Here is a 27,178-nt window from a genome sequence, read left to right on the forward strand (position 1 = left end):
TTCCACCCAAGATCACACATTAAAATCATATATAAATGCTTAGAGGAAATGGTTAGATACTGTTGGAAACTTGCATCACTTCACATGTGTCCAGAAAGCAAATGCCTTGTATATTTCTCCCATTTTTCAAGGGGAAGATTCTTACTATTGGTTAGGCACCTGAGTTTTAAGTTGGGATTCCCTAAATCAAAATACATAAAACAAAAATCTTAATCCAATGTTTATGGGGGGAAAGAAACTATATTTTCCTCAAACATCTACATGTTTAATAAAAAAAAACTATTTTCTTTTAAAGTTACACAAAATTTTTACAAAATATTTTCCACATTAGAAAAATACCTATATACTCTTCATTATACTAGAAACAACATATCAAAAATTCACTACTGATCAAAACAGTGAAAAATGTCATTTTATGTTGAGAATTCAGCCCTAAATAATGCAATTAACTGTTTTCAAACAAATTATTATTTGTTCTTTTTTGTAGTGATACAATTTTGATAATAAAAAGTTCAATAAAAAGAGTTAACCTATAACATGTAATATTGCCACAATGAGTTATTATTTAATATTTACACATGTAAATTTGCAGGCGAAATTTTCAAACCTCACAATTTGGAAACTACTGCAAGTTCTATTTTGGTTAATGTTTTTATGTCATAAAACATCTGACTTTTCATTCCAATATGGTAATAGGTAGTAGTGGGATCTGATTTTCTGTTGGCGGTCTACCAGTGTACTATCTGTGTTTTATAAGAAGTATCAGGATAAAGCTCTAACAAGATTTTTTAGCAAATGGCATCAAAAGTCATTACCTAAAGGTCAACAAAAGGCACCAAAGATCATTACCCAACTTCTAGAAAGTTCAACTGGAATGTAAATGCATCCCTGATTTATAACCAATGTTATATTTTTTGGATATAGATGTATGTTTAAATGGTTTATTTAAAGAAAAATCCACTTTTCTAAACTCATATTTGAATTGGGAGCTATACTTGTACACTTGTTTTTCTACAAAGGGCAGCTTTCCAAACACATATAAGTTTCATGGTTTCTGTCAGAGAACAGACTTACTATAAAGCCTTTTGGATTACATTCCACACAGAGTAGAGAAGTTAGAATAATTAGCTTTATTAAAAATTCAGATATGAAGAGAAAGGAGAGGTTTTGGCTATTTTGCCATTTCTTCATAGTACCTCATGGTCTCCAAGTCCAGAGAGGAACTGTCTAGATCAGAAATTGACAAATTACAGCCAGCAGGTCAAATCCAGTCCACTCTCTGTTTTTGAAAATAAAGTTTTATTGGAACACAGACTTGCTCATTTATTTAAGTATTGTCTATGGCTGCTTCTACACTGCAACAGCAGAGTTGTGTAGTTCCAACAGAAAAGATCTGGCCCACAAAGCCTAAAATATTTATCTTCTGGCCCTTTACAGAAAAATTTGCTGATCCCTGTTCTAGTTCATCATTTTCCAGTGCAAATATAATGCAAAGCACATATGTAATTTAAAATGTCTAGTAGCTATATTTTACAAACAAGAGGTGAAATTGATTTTAATAACATTTTCTTTAACTCTATGTACCCAAAATATTGTAATTTTAACATGTGGTGCTAGCTACATTTCAAGTGCTCAATAGCTACATGTGGTTAATGTTACCATATTAGAGCGTACAGCTCTAGATAACCAACCAGGCACAGCTGCTGGGGTACCCACTCTACAGAAAATGAGTTAAAAAAAAAAAAATCCCAGGACACTTCAATGGTATAAACTGTGACAGCTAAAATAATCTTGTTTATCCTTTTACTCATTTTACAGACGACAAATCCACAAAAAGAATTTAAAACCAACCAACCAGAAACAAAATAGGCCCTTTCTCTTTAAAATATGATGAAGCTACAAAGATTTCTGCCATGTACAAATGATTTTAGTAAGGTCTTTATCTCCTACTTTGAAGTTAAATTTCTCCCTCTGCAATTTAAACAGGTTCTATCTTGTTTTACCTTCAGCAGAATCTGAGAAAAGCAGTTGCCCGTCAGTAATATGATATTCTATTCCTTTAAATTCTTGAAGATCCTGGCCCTTTCCTACCCCCAAGGACTTTTCATTATCTAGCTGAACAAATCCAACTTCTTTAGCATTTCAAATTGGACTCATTTTAAAAGTGTTTTATTGTATTTGTTGTTCTTTTTAAAACCTTTCCCAAAATCTATATGCACTCTTTAAATGCAAGATGAAAAACTGAATACAGCATTCTAATAAAGTTCAAGTATCACAAAATACAAAGACCTCAATGCACAGATCTTACATGCTATTCTTCCATTTAAATAGTTCATTCTATTGTTGGAGAATATTTCACTCGTGCCCCATAAAATACACAAGAAAGTTCTACATTTCTGAAGCTTACTGTCCCTCATTTTTCCCACCAATAAAATGAGTGCAAATAAAACCCTCAACTTTAAAAGTTATTATTTCTTATGAAAATACATGAAACATTTTACCATATTCATTATATATATATATATACACACACACACACACCCCAAACCCGTTGCCGTTGAGTCGATTCTGACTCTTAGCAACCCTATAGCACAGAGTAGAACTACCTCATAGGGTTTCCAAGGAGCATCTGGTGGATTTGAACTGCTGACCAGTTCAAAGGAGGGTTTTGGTATCACCTCCTTTGCTCCATATAGTAGTATACTTCTGTTAATATTGAATTTAGTGTTCATTTAACTACAGTTATTTTCATCTGTGCTGCATCTAAGTTATATTTTCTCCAATCATGTATTGGATATTCTCCACTGCACACTATACATTTGTCCTCTTAACATTTCATCCGCTTAGATTTAGGCTGTAAAGACTGTTTTGTCTTTGCCTTCTTTTCTTTACAAATTTGATAAGTATGAAATTCAAGGACATTTATATATATACATACATAAACCATAAACAAAACCCACTGCTGTCAAGTCGATTCTGACTCATGAACTAAAGTGATCCTATAGGACACAGTAGAACTGCCCCATAGGGTTCCCAAGGAGTGGCTGGTGAATTCAAACTGCCAACCTTTTGGTTAGCAGCCTTAACCCTTAACAACTGTGCTACCAGGGCTCCAAGGAGGTGATAGTCCTGTCTAATTCAGTTCTTCAACAACTACGTAGAGAGTGAATAATTGGAAATTTAGTCATCAAAGGTAAAGGTCAGCAGCAAGAAAATAAAGTCTGAATCAGTCAAAGACTAGGAAAACAAGATCCTGACATTTTGTTGCTTCCTAAAATCAAGAAACAGAATTATATAAAGAAAATTACTTATTTATATATAATATATATATATATACACACACACAATTATTAGTACCTAAAGGGTAGCTCTGAGGTCCTGCAAGAAACTGAAAGAATCAAGAATCAGTTTACCTTCTGGGAATTAAACTAGTAAAACTGGCACTTGATGAATGAGATTTGCTCTTGCATACCCTACCTGTCGCCATGGAGTCTATTTCAATACATAGCGACTTTTTAGGACAGAGTAAAACTGCCCCCACAGGTTTTCTAAGGCCATAGTGACACAGTGGTTAAAGCGAGCGCTTGGCTACTAATCAAAAGGTCGGCAGTTCCAACTTACCAGCTGCTCCACAGGAGAAGGATGTGGAGATCTGCTTCCGTAAAGATGAAAATCAAAAACCAAACCCACTATCATCGAGTTGATTCCGACTCATAGTGACTCTATAGGACAGAGTAGAACTGTCCCATATGGTTTCCATGGAACGGCTGGTGGATTCAAACTGCCAACTTTTTGGTTGGCAGCCGAGCTCCTAACCACTGCACCGATAGGGCTCCCAGTAAAGATTACAACCTTGGAAATCCTATTGGGCAGCTCTACTCTGTCCTATAGGGTCACTATGAGTCAGAATCAACTCCACGGCAGTGGGTTTGACTTTTTGGTTTTGGTTTAATCTTTACAAAAGCAGACTGTCACATCTTTCTCCCAAGGAGTGGCTGGGGGGTTTGAACCACTGACATTTTGGTTTGCAGTGGAGCGCTTTAACCACTGGGCCACCAGAACTCCTTCATGCACAAGTCAAGAGACATCCCCAAAGTCTCATCTACAATTCCACTATAAGATGCACACTGCATTATGAACAGAGAACAAAAGAGCCACATAAAGATGAGCATGGTAAGTAGTCAGCTAGGTTCACATACTGTCCTTTACCCCAACTTCATAATATATGTAAGTCTGATTCAATTTCCTGCTTCAGAATGACTTTTCCTGTTCACTTATGATTGTTGAAGTTCTATCCCATCTGTACATAACTGTCCTAATAGATACGACCTTTTTCAAGTTAAAAACATGAAGAGTACATTTTGGAAATCTAAAAATATTTTAACTGAACGAGGAAAAAAAAAAAGCTGTAGCCTAATCACTGGCTTTAACATCTGAACGAGGATGGATAAACAAAAGTGGGCTGTCTAAATGGAGTCTTAAAAAGACAAATGAAAACTCAGAATTTTTTCAATTCCTCACCCTTGACCAAGGAGACGGTACCTTGATGGTCGGAAAGACAAGACTGTATCAGACTCTCAACGGTCAATGATATAAGCCTTTAAGCTCATCTGATGAATTCCCCCTGGCCAACTCCATGCCCACCAAGAAAATGTGGCCTCATTGTAGCTTTGCTACAGTGAGAATGTGCTAAGCAGTGGACAGATTTCCAATTATATGTATTGTGGTAAATTAAAGAATTGTCATTTTGATAGACATACTCATTTCTGAGGAGTTTGGTTAGTGTGACTAAGTTCTAAAAAAACTGACAAACCCTGACCTCACTGATAAAATCTAATCAGGTCTCCAAACCTAAAAAGCTAAAGATCACACACCGGCACCCCTACCCAGAATCATGCCACACTGAGGCATGGTTTGAGCAGCCAAATGGCCTTCCTAGATGATGGTGCATCCTGTTTCCTCTAAGTATAAAACGTAGACGTGATAAAACAAGGTCTTACCTAAAATCCTTATTAATGGTATTTTAATACTCTTTATAATATCATTAAAATAATGCAAAATGTTAATAACATGTAACTAAAAATCAGCTAAACTTTGACTCGGAAATCCCACTTTTGGAACAATATCCTAGTAAATAATCCTGACTAAAAAATCTTAGGTCCATAGATGTGTTAGTCATATAAGTGAAAGATAGGGAGCCATAGGGAAATAATTTATATAAGCAATAGTACATTATAGGCATTAAAATAACATTCACACATATTAGGCAATATTATAAAAATATGTTCACATGAAAAAAGATACTACACAATATATGTGCATATAAATGGCATAGTTACAACAACATAATGAGGAGATATCCTGGAGGTGTAGAAGACAAAAATATGGAAAAAGGTCCCTTAAAGAAATCAGATTAAATTACTATATCATTTTTAGAACCAAAAAATAATAAAGCTAATCCAGTTTTTGGCTCAGGTGGTTGACTTTGTTTATGAGGCTAAATGCAAACTCCATCACTGTGCATTAACTGAGACTAGGAATCCTAAGAGTTGGGGATCCCAGAGCTACTGTGTATACTGAAAGATAAAAACTTTCCATATAATGATTCAGCTTTTCTGATATCTTTTTGTTTATTTGTAATTAGCATTTTAAAAAGGTCAAAGGCTCTGAACTGAAAAATAAAAATGGATCCAAATCACAGAATATAGCTTTATTCCTCCCCACTGAAAATCATCCAGAATTAGAGTTAATATAAAATCGGCTCAATTTTGACAATTCAGAAATAACAGTCTTGTCAAAAAGAATCTTAACATAACTCACTCAAACAATTATCCTAATTCACCAAGATCACTTGGATGATAAGCCTGGCAAACACAGTCATCTCTGAGTTCTTGTTTTTCTGGTGGTATTTAAATACTATTTTATTCTTAGGCACATTACTTCTTTCTGGTGTCGATCAAGTTGTTTGTGAGCAGCAGCCTGATTTGAACTTACCTTACATAAAGACTCCATCTGCAGACCAGGAGAAGGCATTCGCCCAAGCTGGTAGGAGCTAGAGGATCTCTGTTCTGCAATTTTGTATTTATGTATCTCTGAGGCAACTGAAAATACAGACTCAGGCTTTAGAAGCTGTGAGTCATCACAACAATCAAGAATAACTCTTGCTCTTTCTCCCGTTTCATGTCTTTCCAAAGTGCCTGGAAAACAAGATTAGAAATAAAAAATTATGCAAAATATTAACCTCAACAGAATAAAAAGATAAAATACTCTTAACAGATGAATGACAATTCTTTAAGTTATTATGCCTTACTATCTTCTTAGCTTCTGGGTGCTTTCTCTTAATTATTCAAATCATCCTCTTACAAAGGCTGAAATTATGGACTTGAAAAGCTCATCTTCCTTTCTGTGCTTTTTCGTCCACTGAAATCAACAGGACATTCAATAGTCTTTAACAGTAAAATCTTTTACTTATTATACAATATGAAAGTGATCAGTAACAAACAACTATGGAATATTTTAGTGCTGTCCCCTAGTGTTCCAACTCAACAACAACAGAGAATGCACATAGTTTTGCTTGGATTCCCAGTTTTAAATGTTACTATTGGTATATACATAATTTAAATGAATAGGGCAAGTAAAAACACAGGTGCTTTTTATTCTTTCCTCCCTCATCCAACTGTGCCTTCACAGCTTCAGGAATGCAGAACACTCTAGGGTTTGGCTATTGCTTTTTGTTGTGAGCACTGTTGTTATATTCATTTGACTTTTATATTTTACGTTATTAGAATAAAAAAAAAAAAAGCCCTTTGCCCTCTTCTCTGCCATTCTTCCACAGTTGCAGAATTTAGATGTTCTTGTAAGTTCAGCTTCAAGTTAAAAGGAACAAGTGTCAAATAGAGTAAAAGTATCAGAAAACAATTCACAAACAGTTGTTTTTATAAAATAAAATGCCATACACTCAGTGAAATCTCAATAGGTATGAATTAATCATGATCACTGTCACTTATATCAGTGATGAGCCTTTGCATTATTCATACTGTGTTAAATATGTAACATATCCTTAGTAAAGATGCTAAGGAAAATCAGCTTGACACACAGTAGCTAAAATGATACAAATTTCATTTGTATCATTCCTTTCCTACCAATAAGAAAATAGCTATGCTATTTGTTAAGAAGGAAAAGCATAATTCTTATAGATAATAGTAAGAAAAAAAATTAAAGTAATTCATATTGATAATAAAATAATAATATAGGAATAATAATTGCATACTACTATGTATTTTGGGGAGAACAAAGGTAAGTACATACATAATAGATGATAGATAAATATAGACAGATAGATATACAGATAGAGAGAGAGAGATAGATTTGAAGATTATATGTATCCAATTCTTTCTCATTTCTACTGTTCTCTTTCATCACCTTCTTTTACAGCAAATAATGGTACAGTGGTAAAGCACTCGGCTGCTAACCGAAAGGTCAGCAGTTCGAACCTACCAGCTGTTCTGTGAGAGAAAAAAGTGGCAGTCTGTTTCCATAAAGATTTACAGCCTTGGTAACCCTATGGGGCAGTTCTGTTGTTGTTTGTTGTTAGGTGTCATCGAGTCCATTTCGACTCATAACGATCCTGTGTACAAAAGAACTGACCACTGCTAGGTCCTGCATCATCTTCACAATCGTTATGCTTGAGCCCATTGTGGCAGCCACTGTGTCAATCCAGCTCGTTGAGGGTCTTCCTCTTTTCACTGACCCTCTACTTTACCACACATGATGTACTTCTCCAGGAACTATTCCCTCCTGATAAAATGTCCAAAGTATGCGCGAGGAAATCTCGCCATCCTGGCTTCTAAGGAGCATTCTGGCTGTACTTCTTCCAACACAGATTTGTTTGTTCTTCTGGCAGTCCATGGTATATTCAATATTTTTTGCCAACATCATAAATCAAAGGCATCAATTCTCCTTCAGTCTTCCCTATTCATTGTCCACCTTTCACAAGCATATGAGGTGACTGAAAATATCATAGCTTGGGTCAGGTGCACCTTAAGTCTGCAAAGTGACATCTTGCTTTCTGAACACTTTACAGGGGTCTCTTGCAGCAGAGATTTGCCCTGACGCAATGCGTCATTTGATATCTTGACTGCTGCTTCCTTAGGCTTTGATTGTGGATCCAAGCAAAATGAAACCCTTGACAACTTCAATCTTATCTCCGTTTATCATGATGTTGTTTATTGGTCCAGTTGCGAGGATTTTTGTTTTCTTCATGTTGAGGTGCAATCCATTCTGAGGACTGTAGTCTTTGATTTTCATCAGTAAGTGCTTCAAGTCCTCTTTGCTCTCAGCAAGCAAGGTTGTGCCATCTGCATATCACAGGCTGTTAATGAGTCTTCCTCCAAACCTGACATCACGTTCTTCTTCATATAGTCCAGGTTCTCGGATAATTTGCTCACCATACAGATTGAATAAGTATGGTGAAAGGGTGCAACACTGATGCATACCTTTCCTGATTTTAAACCATACAGTATACCCCTGTTCTGTTCGAATGACTACCTCTTGGTCTATGTACAGGTTCTGCATGAGCACAATTAAGTGTTCTGGAATTCCCATTCTTTGCAATGTTATCCATAATTTGTTATGATCCACACAGTGGAATGCCTTTTCATAGTCAATAACACTGGTAAACAACTTTCTGGTATTCTCTGCTTTCAGCCATAATCCATCTGACATCAGCAAGGATATCCCTCATTCCATGTCCTCTTCTGAATCTGGCTTGAATTTCTGGCACTTTCCTGTCAATGTACTGTTGCAACTGCTTTTCAATGATTTTCAGCATAAATTTACATGTGTATGATATTAATAGTATTGTTTAATAATTTCTGCATTCTGTTGGATGACCTTTCTTTGGAATGGGCACAAATATGGATCTCTTCCAGTCAGCTGGCCAGGCAGCTGTCCTCTTAAATTTCTTGACATAGATAAGTGAGCACTTTCAGTGCTACATCCGTTCATTGAAACATCTCAATTGGTATTCCGTCAATTTCTGGAGCCTTGTTCTACAGTGCCTTCTCTGCAGCTTGCACTTCTTCCCTCAGTACCATCCATTCCTGATCATATGCTACCTCCTGAAATGGCTGAATGTCAACCAACTCTTTTTGGTGCAGTGACTCCATGTATTCCTTCCATCTTCTTTTGATGCTTCTTGCTTCATTCAATATTTTCCCACATAGAATCCTTCAATATTGCCACTGGAGGCTTGAATTTTTTCTTTAGTTGTTTCAGCTTGAGAAATGCTGAATGTCTTCTTCCCTTTTGGTTTCCTAACTCCAGGTCTTTGCACATTTCATTGTAATACTTTACTTTGACTTCTGGAGCTGCCTTTTAAATTTTCTGTTCAGCTCTTTTACTTCATCCATTTCTTTCATTGGCTTTAGCTACTCTATGTTCAAGGCAAGTTTCAAAGTCTCTTCTGACATCCATTTGGGACTTTTCTTTCTTTCCTGTCTTTTTAATGACCTCTTCCTTTCTTCATGTACGATGTCTTTGATGTCATTCCACAATTTTTCTGGTCTTTTGTCATTAGTGTTCAGTGCATCAAATCTATACTTGAGATGGTCTCTCAATTCAGGCAGGATATACTCAAGGTTGTACTTTTGCTTTCATGGACTTGTTCTAATTTTCTTCAGCTTCAACTTTAACTTGCATATGTGTAATTGATCGTCTGTTCCACAGTCAGCCCCTGGCCTTGCTCTGACTGATGATACTGAATTTTTCCATCATCCCTTTAGACAGATGCAGTCAATTTGATTCCTGTGTACTCCATCTGGAGAGGTCCACATGTACAACTGCTGTTTATTTTGGTGAAAAACTGTATTTGCAATGAAGAAATCATTGGTTTTGCAAAATTCTATCATGTGATCTCAGGTGCTGTTTCTATCACTAAGGCCATGTTTTCCAACTACTTTTCCTTCTTCATTTCCAACTTTTGTATTCCCATCAACACTAATCATCAATGCATCTTGGTTGCACGTTTGATCAATTTTAGACTGCAGAAATTGATAAAAATCTTCAATTTCTCCATCTTTGGCATTAGTGGTTGGTGCGTAAATTTAAATAATAGTCATATTAATTGGTCTTCCTAGTAGGCGTATGGATATTATCCTATCACTGACCACGTTATAATTCAGGATAGATCTTGAAATGTTCTTTTGACAATGAATGCAGCATCATTCCTCTTCATTTTGGCACTCCCAGCAGAGTAGTCCATATGATTGTTCAATTCAAAATGGCTAATACCAGTCCATTTCAGCTCACTAATGCCTAGGATATCGATGTTTATGCATTCCATTTCATTTTTGATGATTAACAATTTTCCTAGATTCATACTTCATACATTCCATGTTCCTATTATTAATTAATGTTTGTAGCTGTTTCTTCTCATTTGGAATCATGCCACATCAGTAAAGGGTCAACAATAATGGATCAAACTACCATTATATGGTAATTTGGATTCCAAATCAGTAACAGGTACTGTGTTAAAATATTAGGCAGAACTTTAGTCTCTTGTCTCCTAACAATGATATTTTTTAACTATAACATTTCTTTCATAAATAAACATCTTTAACATATAGAACTTATAAACATGTTACTCTTCTAAGCTTTCATTTTCCATCAAAATTGATACATCTTCAACAAATGAAGTTGGCTGCAACGTCAAGAAAAACCCTTCCTCTCAGAGATAACAATAAGAGTTCCCTAAACCAAAGATAATAGTTATTACTGCTTCCTGAAAATGACAGCACTGTAGAACTTGTAACTGTGGTACCAGAAAAAATTCACTATCTTTCTGAGGAATCTGTCTTTGAGTACAAAATCATTGATATTTTCTTCTCACAGATTTTCTGTGGTTCCTCAAACTGTAATATTTGGATAATATTTTGAGAATTCTTGGAGAAGATTTTACTTCAGTTTAACACATGTGTATGTGTTGACCACTGTAAGGTTGGCTGTTCAAATCCACCCAGAGACACCTTGGAAGACAGGCCTGGTGATCTGCTTTTTAAAGGTTACAGCCTTGAAAACCCTATGGAGCAGGTTCTATTTTGCACACAGAGTTGCCATAAGTTGGAATCGACCTGATGGCAACAAATAACAACAACATTCATGTTTTACTCTATACCTAATGTCTTACACAAGCACAACTATTTCACAGGTTCTGCCATTCCTCTTGCATTTTTCAGTGATGAAAATAGTTTACCTACAAATTTTGGTAGTTCTAATTCATTTTCATGAATGTACAGAAAACTCACCTACTTGAGCATCTACTATGTGACTCTCATTGTGTCAGATGTTGACAATGTTTACTAAACAAGATCAGTCCCAGTCCTCCTGGAGATTTACTTAAAACTTAATGACAGTGCAGAGGCAAGGAACAGCTAAAAACTAACTTGCTATAATATTTGAAGTAAGCATAAGCTATTTCCACCAAAACTAAAAGTCTTCCATTCTAACAAAATGTTGGACAGTTGGTTTTGTGAACAATAGCTTTCACATGTTCAACTTTAAAATATTTGTAAATGAATTAGATATTGTTTTATTTCAAAAGAATTGGGAGGAAACACAAACATGACTTAGGAAGTAGTTCACCTCAATTTCTTCAAAGTTATCATAGACAGGTAAGTAAACTATATATTCAAAAAAATGAATTGATTTTGGAATAAGTTCAGGGCAACAGCTTTTGAAAGCCTTGGCAGTGTGTAGGGATTCCCATACCTGCAGTTATCAGTTTATTGCCTCTGAACTCCAAATTCACCCTTCACTGCCTGCTCTGTGAAAATGGATCTGGGCTCTTGGAATATTTTTTCCTTTGCCAGCTGGTGTGATACTAACCTTTGTGAATAAACAGTGCTGAAAAGACATAGCAGAAAGGAGTTTTCCTTCCTGATGTTGGTATATGCTCTTGCAACAGTGTGGGCAACTTCTCCAGCACATGGCTCCTGCAGTGCACAGCCGCCAGCAGCAGCCAGCAGTCAGCAGCTTCCTCTGACATACCATGGGGTGGTTTTGTAGTAGAGTGCCTCCAGAAAGGCATCTCCCCATGAAAGTTTTCCCTGGCACTCTAAAGGGCATATTTCTGGCAAGTTCCACCAAGATAACCTCACAGCACTTCTCTGAAATCCAGTGAGCTACAGCTATACTCTCTCCAACAAGGTCAGGATCTTAGTCCTTGGGGGGCCTCTCCCTTTGGTGCACTCTCAGACCTAGGGGTAGTAGCTGATACTCCTATATTTTTTGGATTTCTCTTTACTCCCTACTAGCTAATCTCTCACATTCAAATTCTTTGTTATAATGAATAATTTTTATATTATATTAAAATTTTTCAGTTCAGATTGCTGTGTTGTTTTTCCTGATTGGACCTTGACTGATACACCATGATAAGTCACTCCCAATGCAGAATGGTCCTTTAAATCTATCCCTGAAGTTATGGAATTTACATAACTTTGGGGATATACTTAAATTTCTAGAGGGAGTTCTTTACAAAACCAGTAACCAAGGAAGGAGGGTGTGACCACAGGGAGGATTTCCAACAAGAGCTGCCTTTGCAACTCTAATAAGCTGTTACTTGCAAGAAACAGAATAGTCACTGCTTGCTGATAGTGAAAGAAATAACAAACTGAAAGTTTACAGAATTGTTTGATTAAACTTCAATTTCAGGAGTACTTTTATTTCCAAAGTGAACTCAATAATAACTAGAATTTGTTTTGCACTGAGACACATCAAGAATATGAGTTAGCTCATACTTTCTTTTCATTGGAATCAGTCTATACACAACAAGGAAAGATATAGAGACACATGTGGGTTAAATATTATTGAAAGTTACAGTGTCATGTCCTCCCTCAAAGTGGATGCCATGCAAAAATAACTATAAATATCTATCCCAAGCAAAATCTTCATCATATTAAATGCTTTGTACATTGTATAAAATACTAAATATGCAAATATTTTGCTTTTTTTCTTTTACTTATTTTATTGCCATGAGTTTTGATACCATTTGCTTTAATCCTAACTATGTAATAGTACATTAAAGAATGAGCCAATCATAAGAAAAGAAAGCTTAGAACAATTAATATCCTGAGAGAAAGTGAAGAAAAGATAATACCAACAAGCGTTTGAAGCAGTTATTACTGATCCAAAATTGCTCATTCCTCAAAGCCAGTGCACAGAAACACAAGGAGCAGCCAAAATATCTTTGTAGAGCTCCAGGCCCATATTTACAATATTTCCATCTGAATGCCCTGCTTTGACCACCAATTCAACACACCCCAAAGCATGTTATTGTTGTTAGGTGTCATCGAGTCAGTTCCGACTCATGGCAACCCCACGTGACAGAGTAGAACTGCCCCATAGGGTTTTCTTAGCTGTTACCTTTACACAAGCAGATTGCCAGGTCTTTCTCCTGAGGAGCCACTGGTGTTCAAGTTGCCAAACTTCCAGTTAGCAGTAGAGTGCTTAACCATTGTGACACCAGGGCTCCTTCATCCCAAAGCATAATCAATTTTGTTTAAACCATAGCTTACTCTACATCATTCGCAAACCTGTGTCTTACTACAGGCTTCTCCATCTATCAAGGTGGAGGCAAGGAGCATTGCATGATGGTGAAGAGCATGGACTCTGAAGTCATCTTGCCCTACCGTCAAATCCTTTCTTTATACTTACTAGGTGTGTGGCCTTGTGCAAGCTATTTAATATTTCTGTGCCTCCACTTCCCCATCTGTACAATAGGGACAATAATGGTTATTACTGTGCATGGTTACTTTGAGAATTAAATTGAGTAGATATTTGAAAAGTTCTTAGAAGGTCCTGGGGCACAGTGAGTGTTGTGCTACATATGTGCTTTACGAATAAAAAAAATAGCATTTCTCACCTGGACCTCATGGCCAACTAACCTTTCTAAAACTGTTATCCCGGTAACATGGGTGCTGAGTAGCATTCCTTGACCTGCCTCTGACGTACAACAGAGGTTCCCACTCAGCCCTTCACAAGCAGTTTAACAAACCTCCTCCTCTGTAGCTCTGGAATCTTCCTGACATTCAGGTCTGAGTTTATTGGGCATATGACCAGTTTGGGGACCCTACTGTAGTCTACCTAATACTTGTACCTCCCCAATCAGTTTTGCCTCTCAGGCTAGGTAATAATTAAAATCAGAGTAGGATTATATATCTGACTTATTTTTAATCCTATTCAGTAAACTAGAATGGAGTCTGGCATAAATTAAATGTTAAATACTTTTTAATAGATTATCTGACATCAGCAACCTAGCTAATGGGTTTTTTTACTGTGGCAACACTTGGAGTTAAATCCAAACTCCTTGACCTACAAGTCATATAATTATCCTGCTTATTTCTCCAGGTTTGTTCCATGCCATTATCAGCTTGCTGACTATTTCCCCCTGCTCACAACTTAGAGCTTTAAAAAAAAAAAAAAAATCCTTTCTTGCTAGCTCCATCTCATCCGTTAGGTATTAGCTTAAAATCTCACCTCCTCAGAGAAGCCTTTCAAAAGGAGATTCCTGTGCTATCTTGCATTGTTTTCTATCTCCGATTCTTTCCCTTTCTTTATGGTATTTATTACATTTGTAATTAATCTATTTTATTTCCTTGCTTAGATTCAAGGCTGCCCCCTATCAGATGATAAACTCTTTGAAGGCAAGTATGTATTCTTTGTGCTTGGTACAAAGGATGGTTCAATAAATGTTCGCTAGGGAAATACACAGTAAATAAATGAAATGTTACCTTTCCTTGTAGGCAGTGGGATGGGACTGCTACTAAAGTCCCAGAGAATACCAGGGTATGAGTGTCACAGGAGTTAACAGCAAACTATACCAAACTATACCAAGGAGTCCTGGTGGCACAATGGTTAAGTGATCGGCTGTTAACCAAAAGGTTGGTGGTTTGAATCCCCCCAGCAGCTCACAGGAGAAAGACCTGACAATCTGCTTCTTGTAAAGATTATAGTCAAGAAAACCCTATAGGGCAGTTCTGCTCTGTTACATGGGATCACTATGAGCCAGAAATCAACTTGACAGCACCTAACAATAACAACATACCCTTTATAAGCTGAGACCCTAGAGACCAGGAGGGGACAACCCTGGGGAAAGTGATGGACGCATGCACAACATCTGCCCTAGGTCTCAGCTATATTGCCAGGCCATTCCAAATACCCTAATACTCCCACAGAGAAAGATGTGGCAGTCTGTTTCCATAAAGATCATAGTGTTGCACTGGAATCAACTCCACCACAATGGGTTCCTAATAGCTCAAGAATTTGGAACTGGAGACAAGAAGTCAATCTCTGAATGTGGCATGATAATTTGACCGTGGAATAGCCATTTCTTGTCTCATAAAACCAAGGAGCCAGAAACGAATGAGAAAAACACACAGAGAGAGGCAAAGATGGGAGGAAGAAAAGGAGAAAGAGGGAAAAGGGGAGAGAGACAGAGATAGACATAAAGATAGAAGGAAAGGGAAAGGGAAAGAGGAAGAGAGGGATATTATAACTTTGTAGCTCCTGTTTCTAGTTCCCTCCAGTGGCCTGGATGAATTACCAACCTTGAGGTCTCTGAAAAACACCCCTGAATCCTTACACAATAAATTCCCCTTTCCGATTGAGCCACCTAGGCTTCTACTGCTTGCTAGCTATCTGTTGTTGTGTGCCATTGAGTTGTTCCGTCTCATAGCAACCCTAAACCCATTGCCGTCAGTGGCGTAAGGTTAAGAGCTACGGCTGTTAACCAAAAAGTCAGCAGTTTGAATCTACTAGGCGCTCCTAGGAAATCCTATGGGGTAGTTCTACTCTGTCCTATAGGGTCATTATGAGTCATTGCGACCCTTAAGGACCCTAAATAAGAGGGGACAGGGGAGATGTTGCTATTGTGGAAAAGGCCAAGTGAGATGACACCCACGTAGAGATGCAAAGTTAGAAGTAGAGTTCCAGGTAGAGATCAGAGTAGAAAGAGAAGGCTTAACTGTTAAGAAGACGGGTGAGGATTAAATTCCAATGAAAGAATGTCATCTCCAAAAGAGCTTAGAGTAAGATGTGCAAAGAGACTGACAAAAAATCCTTCAGCAGTTTCTGCACATAAAAAGGAAATGAAAAGAAAGATTCAGAAATTGTTATATATCAGTATGTTAATAAAATACAGTTTTATTTTAAATGCATTAAGATTGTCAATACTTAATAAGGCATTTACAGTTTTGTGTTTTTAAATAGGGCAAATAATCACTTTGTGATGTGCCTGTTATGAAATCTGATTTTGAAGTATCAGGCTACCTTAAAACAAGACACACATGCACCATGCAGGATGCTGCCTTTTCCCTTAGCAATGTAAAGGGCAAAGAGAACATTTTTAGGTGACAAAATATGCCTTGTAGGCATAATAGACTTGAATATCTACAAAAAGAAGGTGATGAAGAAGGAATATTTTCCACTTCAATTCACTTCCAAATATCCAGAAGTTGCTCTTTAACTCTTGCTGTCTTGATTTTATTTCTTTGTAATTTTCCCATATTTTAATATTTGCTGTCTTCTGCCTAAACACTTTTTTAGCTCCCAATGATATTTGCTTCCCCAAATAAACAAAAAATCACAGCCTACTACCAATCAATGAATAACTTTAAATTGCATACTTTAAGCCCCAAGCCAGATAAAACTTCTTCTTACAAATTAACCACTAGGTCTGGATAAAAAGGAATAGCTACAACCCCAATACAGAAAGAAATGATTAAAAAAGAAATCCTAGTCACTTGATGAATCTCTCTGCAAGTGATCAAGAGTAAATTAAGATTAAAAAACTTTCCTTAGATGAATTAACATTTTATGTTGTATATAAGCATTTTATTTATTTTAAAATTATACATAAATAAAACTAAGATGGCAATTTACTCACTGTAACTCATGGTGCTTTTCCTCGGAAGAACAATGTAGAAATAGCATTACTACTGGGGCATAAAATCCACCAAATTCACATGTTGAAAACTAACAAACTTCAATTTGTTTCACAAATAAAAGGAACATTTTCAGTTAAATATTCTGTTTCTAATGGGATTGTGAAAAACATCAGAATTTGGTAAATAATTCCTATTGTGTGAAAATGTGTTATGGAATTAATAAAAAATACATATTGTATTTACATACACAAAGTTTAACTGTAAGATATATGTTATAGAGTTAGCTTTTTCCGCACGAAGCATGCATTTTCTAACTGAACTCACCATGATATTAGGGAAATGTTATACACCAAGTGTGGTTATATTTCAAAGTGACCCTCCAAAACACAATAGGATAAAAAATGGCCTCAGTACCAAATTTACCAGCTAAATTCATAAAATCAGGTTTCAACAAAATATCTGACTGCCAGTTGTAATTGAATTCCACATATCCAGGAATCTGACCACTGGGTCTGTTGTAAGATTTATCATTTATCTTCAGTTACACATGAAGTATATTGCCTTGTTCACAAAAGTGTAGGAAGATCAACCTAGGGTTCCATTCCCAACAAAACCATTTCACAATTACTGCATCTTACTCCAGAAAACATATAACCGCTAGGGGTTCTGACCAGGGACACGAGACCCTGGAGGTATCAAACTTACCTAATTAGAAAATAATGGAAGGACAGGGAAAGTGAATGTATTTGAAATATTAAATTTGGCATAAAGGGTTCCCACTTACCTTCATTCCTAACTTTTGAACATACTAAATTCAGCTGTAAAATAGTCAAGAAAGTGGCTCATTTGGTACTATAAGGTCCTGATAATAAATTCTTGATTGGCTTTGTATCAACCTTCTAAACCTTAAGGCATATAACCAACCAACCAGTTGCTGTCTAGTCAATTGACTCATGGTGACCCCATGTGTGTCAGTTTAGAACTATGCTCCATAGGGCTTTGAATGGCTGATTTCAGAAGGAGACCACCAGGTATTTCTTCTGAGGTGCCTCTAGGTGAACTCGAACTTCCAATCTTTCAGTTAGCAGCCGAGCATGTTAACTGTTTGTACCACCCAGGGACTATAACCCCCCCCCCCCCCCCAAAAAAAAAAGAGTTGATTCTGACTCATAGCAACTCTATAGGGCAGAGTATAACTGCCTAATAGGGTTTTCAAGGAGCAGCTGGTGGATTTGAACTGCCATTTGGTTAGCACCCAAGCTCTTAACCATTGAGCCACCAGGGCTCCAAGGACTCTAAGAGTGCATGTATGTGTACGTGTATATGTGTATGTGTGTATGTGTACGTGTGTGTACACATACCTCGCCCTGCCCTCTCCCCTGGCGAAGTATTTTCATAAGTGCCACTATGCCAATTTTTTTTTTACATGGTGCATGTTATTTACAAAAGAAATATGGTACTTATCTATATACACAAAATAGTAAAATTGAATGGCTTTTAAGTATCACAAAATGTCATTCATTCTGTATTGTCTGAACTTTTTACACTAGGCATGCTTACTTTGTAATTTCTAAAAATTTCAAAAATAGATTTCTTCCCAGTCAAGAGAAAATACAATTTCTAACTCTCTCGTAGTCCTCATAAATCAGGATTCCTTACAAATCTGTTAACTTTGCTATCATACCTTTAACAATAAAACATAAAAAAATCTTAAAAAGAAATAGATTTTTCCCCTACTTACAGGAAACAATATCTTTGATGAGATTTGAGTCTATCGTTTATTCACATCTGGTATCAAATAATTTAATTAGGTCAATATCTTGATGAGTTGATCTGGAATTTTGCCTGGTGGGTAGAAGAATATTGGGAAAGAAAAAAAATTGGGGTAGGGTCTCCTGAATAAGGTTCTGGTTGAGAGTGAAATCATATAGAAAATTTCTTTTTTATATGGGGGGTGGAGAGGATGGAGATGGAAGAACAAAAACACTACTTCCATCAGTTTTCCCTTGGGACACAGCAGCAGTTTGCCTTAAGCAGATATTGGGGACCAAGGCTCCACCAGGCATGTCAGGGCTTATTTAGAAAGCAGCAGGCTCAGCTTACTCTCACTACTGTCCTGACTCCCCAGTGCTACCTGTACAATGTACACCATGTTTCTGTACCCAGTGCCCCAAAATGGTTCTCCGATCTCTTCATTCTTCATTTCCATTCCATGGACTCACTCACTCATGGAGACCTCCAGAAACCATTCAAGTGAATATCAAGGTGATAGAATTCTAAGAATGATCCTCTCCCTGTAAATATGATGGGACATCACCCCAGCGATTGTGTTATGTTACATGGCAAAAGGGATTTTGTACATGTAATTAAGTTTACTTATCAGTTGACCTTAAAATAGGGAGATTATCCAGGTGAGCCAGACCTAATTAGCAGAACTTTAAAAGTAGAGTGCTTTCTCCAGCTGGCTGAAGAAGAGTGTTATAGATCGAATTGTGGCCCCTAAAAATGTGTTGTAAATCCTAATCTCTATGCCAAGCCACATGAAGACTGCCCAGGAACAGAAGCCATTGCCCTACCCAATTCTGATTTAGAACACAACATGCTATTCCTCCCTACTGGGGCCCCCTGATTGGTAAAGATCCCAGTATGAATGATGACTGATGTTGTGCCACGATGTTCCACAAGCCATCTCAGGATGTGTAGATGTTGGTTAAAAAGCACTTGCATTGATAACATGGTCTAAATACAATACATTCAATAAAAAGAGAAATTCACTGAGAATAAACCCAAGGAACAATATACAGAGAGCATGCGGAAGTAGGACAATCTGAGAAAGAAGGGCCAGTGGTCATCAGGATATAGGAGTGTCATGTAAGGCTGATGGTGGAGAGAGAGAGAAGGACATTGATGGAGAGTGATTGTAGAGAAGTCAAGTATCTGAGACCCAGACAATGCCAACTGAGCTTGGCAACCTCAGGAAGAGGAGTGCCATTAGAAGAGCATAGGCAGAAAGCAGATTGAAGTGGGTTACATGAATAGGAGGCAAGAAGACAGAGTATAGATAACATTTTGTAGAAAACTATCAATTATTTTAGGGAGAATGAAAAAGAAAGATAATATAAACCTGCAATCCCTTATCCAAAACATATGGGACCACAGGATTTTTCAAAAATTCAGGAAATTTTTCAGATTCCAGAGAGATAAGATAATGCATATTATATAACACTCCCAGCAGGGTCTGGGAGAGCAGACAGTAATCAAATAGGTTAATATATTTGCAGGAAAAAAACATTTCTATTTAGTGGAATAAATAACTCTTGTGTGTTAAGGTCTGCTTTGTTGCCTTACCACAAACTAATTTAAAAAACATTTGTTTTCACAGCCCTTTAAATTTCTGAATTATTCCTAAGAGAAAGTCGATCCGTATTAAAAAAAAAAAAAAAAAGGTAACTAGGAGACCAGAGGTAACCAAAAATATAGTCTTTGGGATAATGTAAGTTAGTACAATGCTCAGTTGCCTATATTATAGGATATCAGATCTTGCATTTAACTCTCTCTTTATATATATATATATATATATAAAATATATATATACACACACACGTACGTACATATATATATATACACACACAAATTACATACATATATATATATACACACACAAATGTGGTTTAAAGTCAGAAAAGGTATGTGTCAGGGTTGTATCCTTTCACCATACTTATTCAATCTGTATGCTGAGTAAATAATTCGAGAAACTGGACTACATAAAGAAGAACGTGGCATCAGGATTGGAGGAAGACTCATTAATCACCTGCGATATGCAGATGACACAACCTTGCTTGATGAAAGCAAAGAGGACTTGAAGCGCTTACTGATGAAGATCACAGACTACAGCCTTCAGTATGGATTGCACCTCAACGTAAAGAAAACAAAAATCCTCGCAACTGGACCAATGAGCAACATCATGATAAATGGAGGAAATACTGAAGTGGTCAAGGATTTCATTTTACTTGGATCCACAATCAACACCCATGGAAGCAGCAGTCAAGAAATCAGATGACATATTGTGTTAGGCAAATCTGCTGCAGAAGACCTTTTTATAGTAGTGAAAAGTAAGGATGTCACTTTGAGGACTAAAGTGAACCTGACCCAAGCCAGGATATTTTCAGTCACCTCATACACATGTGAAAACTGAACAATGAATAAGGAAGACCAAAAAAGAATTATGGTGTTGATGAAGAATACTGAACATACCATGGACTGTGGGAAGAACAAACAAATCTGTCTTGGAGGAAGTATAGCCAGAATGCTCCTTAGAAGCGAGGAGGGCGAGACTTCGTTTCACATGCCTTGGACATGTTATCAGGAGGCACCAGTCCCTGTAGAAGGACATCATGCTTGGTAAAGTGGAGGATCAGCGAAAAAGAGGAAGACTTTCAAAGAGATGGATTGACACAGTGGCTGCAACAACAGGCTCAAGAATAACAAAGATTGTGAGGATGGCACAGGACCAGGCAATGTTTCATTCTGTTGTACACAGCGTTACTATGAGTTGGAACTGACTTGACGGCAACTAACATATTTGTGTGTGTGTACGTGTGTGTGTATGCATGTATGCATATGTATATATATGTATACTTATGTATGTGTTAATCCTTAACTTCTGGATTTGTTTTCACCTGGTTCATCTCTAGACACACAAAAGGCCTTTCACATCAAATCCTAACAAGTAACTTAATGGTAGAAGTTGGATATTATTGATACACTCAGATGAATCGAGTGCATCCAATATCCTTTTTCTCTCAACTAAATCAGAGAACCTACTCTCCCAGGGAATAACAATCATTACAGTCCACTGGGTCTTCCTTTTCCAATCGTTTCTGTGGCAGCTGGCTACTGGGAAGTTGCTAGGGAATTGAAAAGCAGCAGCATGGGGAGGGACAGATGGCTCCTTTGGGTTTATTTCCACCAAACATTGCAGCTATGAAACTCATAATGTTCCAAGTGTCCATAAAATGCCTACAGAAGGGGTGTAACCCAGGTGAAGCCAAGAAACACCCATCCTGATATGTTCTTCTTTCTGTTGCTGAGAACTGGCCCTATGAATATTAAATGCAGACACCTAGAAAACATCCAGCCAACACCCAATCCAAATGTCTAATCAAACAGCACAAATCAGCTAAAACTTATTAGAGTAATATTTTCTTCATTAAAGGATAAACCAGGAAGACAGCAACTGCCAGAAGAAATAATAAAGGCAGTGAAGGGTGGGATTTAATTGGTGAAGGTAATTTTAACAGCAGAAAATATTTATTTCTATCATTTGAATGGGATTATATTGATTTTCATATTTGGTTCTGAGCATAAAAAGTGTTCCAAAGACATCCTGCAAATATTACAATGATATGCTTAATGTATATCAAGATGCCAAGAGACCCAAAAAAGGTGGAGTTGAATAATACCTCAATTAAAATGGACACCACACGTTTTACTAGCTAACAGTTAATTATGTAACATAGAATTTTAAAAATAACTCCTGGGCACAGAAAAATAATATAGAACTATATCCAAATAAAGTACAATTACTTCATATAAACTATAATTACTTTATTATGTATAAATACATACTTTATAAATACATAATAAACATGTAGATAATTGTTCAAATATTTAAAACCAACAAAGAAATAAATCTAAATTTGGGAAAAGAAAATTATGTGTGCTTGTTTCATCAATAGTCTTTCAATGTGGTATTTGGATTCAAAAAGGTACAGCAGAAATTACTCCATGCAGATCTTAAATTTGTCTACTTCGATCTTGGAATTTCCACTCTTTGAAAAAGTTTATAAAATTATAAGTTCAAAGGTAAATTAGAGGTCTCTATTCACCAGATGGAATTATAGAAAACTGGTGTGTGCTTGTGCGTGTGTGCACACCTGTACACATAAGCATGTAAGGAGGCCTGTGTACACACGTGCATGTTTTGCGTGGGTGTGCACATGCATGTGTTCGTGTATCTGTATAAAGATGCCAAGACTTGATACTGAAGTAAAAAAAAGAGTCTCGTGTGATGAGACTTATATGCCTCTACTTACTGATACAGTGTTAATTGCTAGATTTAACTTGGCAGAAAATAAGGTCAAACTCTTTTATTATTTCATTTTTGCTCTGATACTAAAAAGAAAAAAAAAGGATGTGGGAGAGTAAATGCAAGCAGCCTTGCAAGTGAAAATACAGTTATCGACAAATACTCCCTAACTGAATAACTTCGATGTACCTCACGTTAAAAATCTTTTAGATGAACAGGAGTTCTCAACCGTTTTTTTGGCCTTGAATACCTTCAGTCTTCTGGCAAAGCAAATAAACTCCTCACCATAATGGTTTAAAATGTATTAAATAAAATAAATAGAATTATAAAGGATAGCAATTATACTGAAATACAACTATCCATATATCTAAAAAACACAAATGTATATGCTTCTTTATTAATGTATTAAATAACAGGTGCCAGTGAAGTATCTAAAAATTTATGGTAGTGATGAACATAAATGATTGTTTAAGACACTGATGACAATTGTAACGAGATGTGAAAATACTTATGATGTCTATTGATGACAAAGTCACAGATACGGCTAATACTGCTGTGGTATGTTCCTTATATTAAAAACTGAATATATGCTTAATTTAAGTTAGAAGTTAGTAAAAATCAAGATGTAACTTTTTCCCCATGCAAGATCACAAATCCTTTAAAAGAAAGGACTTGTGGACTGTGCAGTCAAGGGAAGGGAAATTATAAACCTCCCCATTACATCTCCTAGGTGTTACATTAATAATGTACATGTTGCCTCTTAAGTATATTCCATATACCACTTTCTTATATGGTGTCCCATATTTTTTCAAATTGTTTCAGAGGTACATATTTTCCTGATTATATTGAAAGCACTTTAAGGAGAAAGGTCATATATGATACTTCCTGAAAATGGAGTGGTATGCATTTCATCAGAACAAGGAATAGTTGTTGAGCTCAACTAGAATGCAGAGGCAGATGAGGAGGGAGGGGACACTAAAAACTTAAATGCAAACTAGTATGGTAATATATGAAGGATTTATAATAAATAATTGTTAAAATTCAGCACTAGGTACCATTTAAAGATGGTAAGTGAGTCTTTCAGGAATTAAAACTTGACTGAGGTAATATAGATTTTAAGGAGTAGAAACAATTCAAATCTAGGCAGTCTGACTCCCAGGGCTCCTGGTCCTAACTCCTGTGGAACTACCTCCTCCTCAAGAGGTTAAACTTTCACAACTGTGCAGATCTTTAATAGCTAAACTACAGACCAGAATCATACACACATCAAGAAAAGTTTTAAACACAGAAGAAAACATTCTTTGATGGTTATGAGGGTGGGGAGGGAAGGAGAGGGGTATTCACTAACTAGACAGTAGACAAGAATTATCTTACACACACTACAGGGGAAGTCAGCACAACTAGACTAAACCAAAAGCTAAGAAGTTACCAGAATACAACCATATATTTCGAGGGACAGATTAGCAGGCGCAGGGGTCTGGGGACCATCGTTTCAGGGGACATCTAGGTCAATCAGCATAGCAAAGTTTATTAAGAAAATGTTCTGCATCCCACTTTGACAAGTGGCATCTGGGGTCTTAAAAGCTAGCAAGTGACCATCTAAGATGCATCAATTGGTTCCTACCCACCTGGAGTAAAGGAGAATGAAGAACACCAAAGACACAAGGAAAATACCAGTCCAAGAAACAGAAAGGGCCACATAAACCAGAGACTCCATCAGCCTGAGATGAGAAGAACTAGATGGTCCCCAGCTACCACCAATGACCACCCTGACAGGGAACACAACAGAGCGTCCCTGACGGAGCAGGAGAAAAGTGGGGTGCAGACTCAAATTCTAGTAAAAAGACCAGACTTAATGGTTTGACTGAGACTGCAGGGGCCCCAGAAGACATGGCCCCCAGACTCTGTGTCAGCCTAAAACTAAAACCATTTCCGAGGCCAACCCTTCAGACACAGACTAGATTAGACTGACTACAGAAAATAAAGTGATAACTCATGAGGAGTGTGCTTCTTAGCTCAAGTAGATACATGAAACTAAATGGGCAGCCCCTGTCTAGAGGCAAGATGAGAAGGCAGAGAGAGTCAGGAGCTGGTTGAATGGACACAGGAAATCTGGGGTGGAAAGCAGGAGCTCGCTGTTACAGTATAGGGAGAGCAACTAGTGTCACATAGCAATGTGTGCATAAACTGTTGTATGAGAAACTGACTTGAATTGTAAACTTTCACTTAAAGCACAACTAAAAAAAAAAAACATGGTATGGCTTTGAGTATATGCCACTTGATTTGGAGACCATCTCAAGAATAGATGTGACACATTGGAGCCTAATGACCAAAGACCAGATGAGTTATGGGATGACATCAAGGAAACCATACATGAAGGAAGCAAAAGGTCATTAAAAAGACAGGAAAGAGGACTTCCGGCAATATGGCGCTCTAGGCAGAAGCACCATGCCGTCCCTCCACAGCAAAGATTCGAAAAACTAAGCCAAACAGAAAAAACAGCAATCCTGAAATCCAAAACATCAAATGAAGAGATAAAGAACTCAGCCAAGCACCAAATGGAATAAAAAACTGACAGAGAACAGACAGCGAGGAGACATACATGGAGAGGTCCCCTATCAGCTAATGCAGCATGGATCCGCCATCGTGGACTCTTATCAGAGACCAGCAAATAGGGGTACAAGAAAGCAGCTTCACAGAGCTTCCAGCAGGAGACAGAACAACCGTTTCTTGTCTCTCTATACCTTCCTTCTCTTCCTGTCCCCTGGATACCTGGCACCGAATACCTCTACACCTCCCAGCCAGGCTGTACTTCAACACCTGGGAACAACTTCCCCAGACCTCGTAGCCGCACCAGTGGGATCCCTGGGAGCTTTGCTGTTCTTTTTTCTTTCTAATTTTTATTTATTCATTCTTTTCTTTTTTTTTTCCTTCTTCTTCCCCTCTCTGTTTTTCTCCATTTCATAGTCTCTCATCTCTCCACTCCAATGGCAAGCTCCCCTAGCATTCTTTTTTGTTCGTATGTTTTTGGCTCCTGTTCCTCTCTCCTCTCTCCCATATCCATCTTAGCTCCACACATCACAATCTCCCCGCTCCATCCCGCCTACCTGCACTGTGTGCTTAACATCACACCACCAAGCAGCACAGGCATGGCCTACTGGAACCTTCCCTGCACTGCTTACCAACCCACCCTGGTGGCTGTAGTAAGTGCCAAAAACAACCCATCCCAGCAAGTCCTCTTCAGCTAGACCTGCCCTGCTGTACCATATCTGAGCGACTGACTCTGCCAGTTGGAGAAGGAGGAGAAAAGTATTGTGCCCACAGACGAGCAAACAACAAAGAAAACACAGCCCACCTGCTCAGATATAGCCAAATTCAAAAAAAAAACAAAGGACAAAACAAACAAATCTACAATCAATAAATGAAAAAAATAACTACTGAATGCCCTGAAGACAGCAGACAATATCAAAACATTTACAAAAACAGGACACAATGGTTCCAGTAGGCGTCCAAAATAAAACACCAGATGACTTTCCAGTAGAAGAAAAGGCACTAGAACTACCTGATGGAGAATTCAAATCTCTAATACTCAGAATTATCCAGAGTTGAAGCAAAAAGAAGACAAAAATGAGGAAAAAATAGACAAATTTATGGAAAAGGCAGACAAATTCATGGAAAATACAGACAAAAAGATGGAAGAATTCAGGAAAATAATGCAGGAACAAAATGCCAAAATAAATTCACAGAAATTTAATATAATAGAATTCATAGAAATTATACAAAAACAACAATTAGAAATCCAAAAGATAAACAACAAGAGTTCAAAAATGGACAGTGTCATAGAAGGGCTGAGGAGCAGATTTGAAATGGTGGAAGACAGGATCAGCAGAATTGAAGACAAACACTTGGCTACAACTCTGTTTGAGGAAAAACCAGAAAAAAGAATGAAGAGAAATGAAGATACCCTGAGAATTATGTGGGATACAATCAAAAGCAAAAATCTGTGAGTGATTGGAGTTCCAGAACAGGGGGAGAAAACAGAAAACACAGAGGGGATCATTGAAGAACTGCTGACAGAAAACTTCCCCAATATCATGAAAGATGAAAAGCTGGCCATCCAAGAAGCTCAACGAATCCCATATAGGATAGA

General features: G+C 37.2%; 1 protein-coding gene across 1 annotated transcript in view; it reads right to left on the minus strand.

Moving 5' to 3' along the window:
* WDR72 (WD repeat domain 72) overlaps window positions 1-27,178 on the minus strand; it is a 355,433-nt gene that overhangs the window by 253,412 nt on the left and 74,843 nt on the right. Inside the window, exon 13 of the mRNA XM_004377681.3 lies at window positions 5,995-6,197. Coding sequence (XP_004377738.1) covers window positions 5,995-6,197 — 203 coding nt within the window. The remainder of the gene's footprint in view (window positions 1-5,994; window positions 6,198-27,178) is intronic.

This window comes from Trichechus manatus, unplaced genomic scaffold (assembly GCF_000243295.1).
Source record: "Trichechus manatus latirostris isolate Lorelei unplaced genomic scaffold, TriManLat1.0 scaffold00052, whole genome shotgun sequence".
Taxonomy (NCBI): domain Eukaryota; kingdom Metazoa; phylum Chordata; class Mammalia; order Sirenia; family Trichechidae; genus Trichechus; species Trichechus manatus.